The sequence below is a fragment of the Oncorhynchus gorbuscha genome, linkage group LG22 (genome assembly GCF_021184085.1).
Source record: "Oncorhynchus gorbuscha isolate QuinsamMale2020 ecotype Even-year linkage group LG22, OgorEven_v1.0, whole genome shotgun sequence".
NCBI classification, from domain to species: Eukaryota; Metazoa; Chordata; class Actinopteri; order Salmoniformes; family Salmonidae; genus Oncorhynchus; species Oncorhynchus gorbuscha.
In genome coordinates, this window is record NC_060194.1 from 34,478,476 (window position 1) to 34,482,096 (window position 3,621).

Consider the following 3,621-nt stretch of genomic DNA (forward strand, 5'->3'; position numbering starts at 1 on the left):
AGCTAACATAGCATCCCTCTCTGTTTGAGCCAGGTGTTTGAGTAGGCTAAACTAGCTAGCTGCATTCGCTAGCTTAGTAAGTGAAAGTGATTTTTTAAAACAAAATACAGCTAGCTCTCTCTCTCTCTCTTGGTTGTCCTTCATTTTTGAGGAAGTTAATTTTTCAAAACTGTTGAACTATTGTCTTTCTCTTTGAGTCAACTACTCACCACATTTTATGCACTGCAGTGCTAGCTAGCTGTAGTTTATGCTTTCAGTACTAGATTCATTCTCTGATCCTTTGATTGGATGGACAACATATCAGTTCATGCTGCAAGAGCTCTGATAGATTGGAGGACGTCCTCCGGAAGATGTCATAATTACTGTTTAAATCTATGGAAGGGGGTGAGAACCTTGAGCTTCCTAGGTTTTTTATTGAAGTCAATGTACCCAGAGGAGGATGGAAAATAGCTGTCCTCCGACTACACCATTGTGCTACCCTACAGAGTGCAGTTGAGGCTACTGTAGACCTTCATTGCAAAACAGTGTGTTTTAATCAATTATTTGGTGACGTGTATATATTTAGTATAGTTTTATCTAAAAATAATAACTTTTTTAAATGCTTCATATATTTTTTAAATGAAATTCACTGAGTAGGATGGTCCTCCCTTTCCTCCTCTGAGGAGCCTCCACTGTATTGAACAACTATTGACTTGAGTTTTTATCAACTGATGTTGAGCCACATTCAACTATGAAATAATGCTTGAAATATTGCATGCACATAACATGCACATTCTAGTGATCTTATCCAATTAAGCCACATTTGTTTTCTCTACAGCACTGCACCAGATTCTGGGCTCACTCGAACCCACATAGTGGTATTTACCCCATAGCGTTGTTTCTCATGGCATTTGTTATTGAGACAAGTTGAATATTGAGTGCAGCATGAGAACACAATAACAACATCTCTTTTATCTAGGTCAGTTGAGATGTTTGCTCTTCTCAGCATTTTGCAGAAACACCGCTAAATGGGTCATGGAACAGATTAGTTTTTGTTGTTGTTGACAACTTGCTATTGGTTCATAAATTTACCACAAACACTCTCATGTTGTTTAGCTTTCAAAAAGGCATCTACATGTTTGACTTGTGATATTGAACATTAGAGCTTGACTGTTGGCCAGCTGAAAGCTTTTTGATCAAGGATCAGCAGACTATGTCCATGCTAGAGATCTTCCATTCACATAATTCTCAAAATGTACCGCTTTTATTTTTATGTGGTTGTTTATCCAACTTCTTGTAGATTCAGAAAATGTCAGAAGGGACAATACAGGAGCGAATTGGAACGGTAGCTTCTGTGGGTCTTGAGCATCAACCCTCTGTCTGTCAGTCCAAAACGTATGATGTTAGGCCAAGAAGTGCCTTGATGAGGTCCCTAGTTGTAAGGACACTATCAATGTATATCAATCAAAACATGCACCATTCAAGCACCATTAGGAAAGCACAGTTCTGTGTGTCACTAAACTGCAGTGTTAGCATCTCTGTCTGCTATGATGCAGAGGTGGCCTTCCTGTCCCCAATTTAGAAAACCAAAGGTTAGGAGTGTAGGATGTGATTGACACATATGGGTATAATCCACAAACACACATTCACGTGCACACACACACGTTTGTAGGGGTATATAGGACCAGTCAGTAGGTTTGTTCAGTGTATCGTCTCTCGTCCTACGTACCATCACCATGGCTTCCAGATACCTAGAGACAATCCTGCTTCTCTGCTGCATTGTGACCATGTTCAGTTCAACCTCAGCAGCATGTGAGTTTACCTGGTAACCAATTTACCACTTTACCTGCTTAACAGTTTATCCATGTAAACTGTATTGATTTTTTTGTTTGTTACCAAGGTCCGGTAAGATCTAGCTTTGAGACCTGCCAACTTGTTTTGGGGTCATATTATTACATTACATCCATGTTCTTGCGATCTGAATTGATGTTGCCTGTGGCTGACTGATTTCTGTGCTTATATGTGTTCAGATGGTCCTCGGAAACTTTACTGTTGTGTGGAGTTCCAGGAAAAGCCTGTACCCCACACGCAGATAATAGGCTACAAACAACAGAGTTATAAGGAGGTGTGCAACAATGACGCTATCATGTAAGCCCTGCATGATGTATATGCACACACAAAGTTACAATACTCTCAAAATGTATGCTCATATTTGTAATCTCTATGAGGTTGAGGGTTAAGTGTGTTTTCTGTTGTAGCTTCTATACCACGAAGAACAAGAAGGTATGCGCCAGCATTAAGGACGAGTGGGTGAGGACGGCTCTGGTTCGTCTCAGGTACACACATGCTCTCTTCTTGAGACACAAAGCATTCTCACTCAACTACACACACCACAATGTCTCAGAGCTACAAATACACCGAATCGTACTTACAGGAGAGTTTCAAGGCTGGATGTCAATCAAACTTGCCATACGGTTTTACTTAATACCTTCGTGTACAAACTATTGCCTTCCAGCACACTTGTTCTGAAAAGTAAAATCATGTAAGTCTGCTTCAAACTCAAAATGAGTTTCATATTCTGTGTTATGTGCAGCTCCAAACTGAAGAAGATATCCACAGCAACACCGTGATGGCCAAAACCCCCCAACCAACTCTGAAAGGAAGATTCACCCACAGCAACACCGTGATAGCCAAAACCCCCCAACCAACTCTGAAAGGAAGATTCACCCACAGCAACACCGTGATGGCCAAAACCCCCCAACCAACTCTGAAAGGAAGATTCACCCACAGCAACACCGTGATAGCCAAAACCCCCCAACCAACTCTGAAAGGAAGATTCACCCACAGCAACACCGTGATGGCCAAAACCCCCCAACCAACTCTGAAAGGAAGATTCACCCACAGCAACACCGTGATGGCCAAAACCCCCCAACCAACTCTGAAAGGAAGATTCACCCACAGCGACACAACTTTTTCCAATCGCAACTCCAACAGCACCATAACCTTCAACATCACCAGTAACAACCCCATTGAGTAATGTGGCCAAATGATGCAGATTTAATGCATTGCATATCTGAGGTTTACGTTGTTGAGGATTGTACTTTATTCATGCTCAAGCTTTCAGGTATCTTCTGAACCCACAATATAATCTAATTAAGTTGATTGCTTCAATTAGTTATATTTTTCTGGTTTACAATTTTTATATTTGTTTCTTTTAAGGCCTGCAGAAATAAATATATTCTATTGCCTTGATTATTTATTTGAGTCACATTACCGTAAAACTAGAGCTGACAACTGCATGGACATTAGTTGTGAATGTGATTGTGAATTGAAACAGTTCAACAGTGCAAAACCACTGAAACCATCATGACTTCAAATGACCTGTTGGGAAGATGACTGTACATTTAATCATTTTGAATCATATAAAGACAATTTATTCAACATCATTTTCTCAATTCCAGTTAAAGTAAACAGATCTATCATATCATGAGGTGTGTGTGTGTTTGTGTTTAGAAGACGCCGTAGCACATCTCCTGGACGGTGTCCATGAGTGCCACCTCACAAATGATGCCACCGGTGGCCTTGTCCTTGTTGTCCTCGCTCTAGAGAGACTTGGGAACCGCTGAACCCTGCTTAAGATCA

General features: G+C 40.7%; 1 protein-coding gene across 1 annotated transcript; it reads left to right on the top strand.

Annotated features, from left to right (window-relative positions):
- The first annotated feature begins 1,631 nt into the window (after window positions 1-1,631).
- On the top strand, window positions 1,632-3,231 carry LOC124010067 (C-C motif chemokine 20-like). The gene is made up of 4 exons (XM_046322404.1): window positions 1,632-1,791; window positions 2,010-2,127; window positions 2,238-2,315; window positions 2,573-3,231. The coding sequence occupies exons 1-4, from the start codon at window positions 1,716-1,718 to the stop codon at window positions 2,607-2,609; spliced, it is 309 nt and encodes a 102-aa protein (XP_046178360.1). The 5' UTR covers window positions 1,632-1,715; the 3' UTR covers window positions 2,610-3,231.
- Window positions 3,232-3,621: the final 390 nt, after the last annotated feature.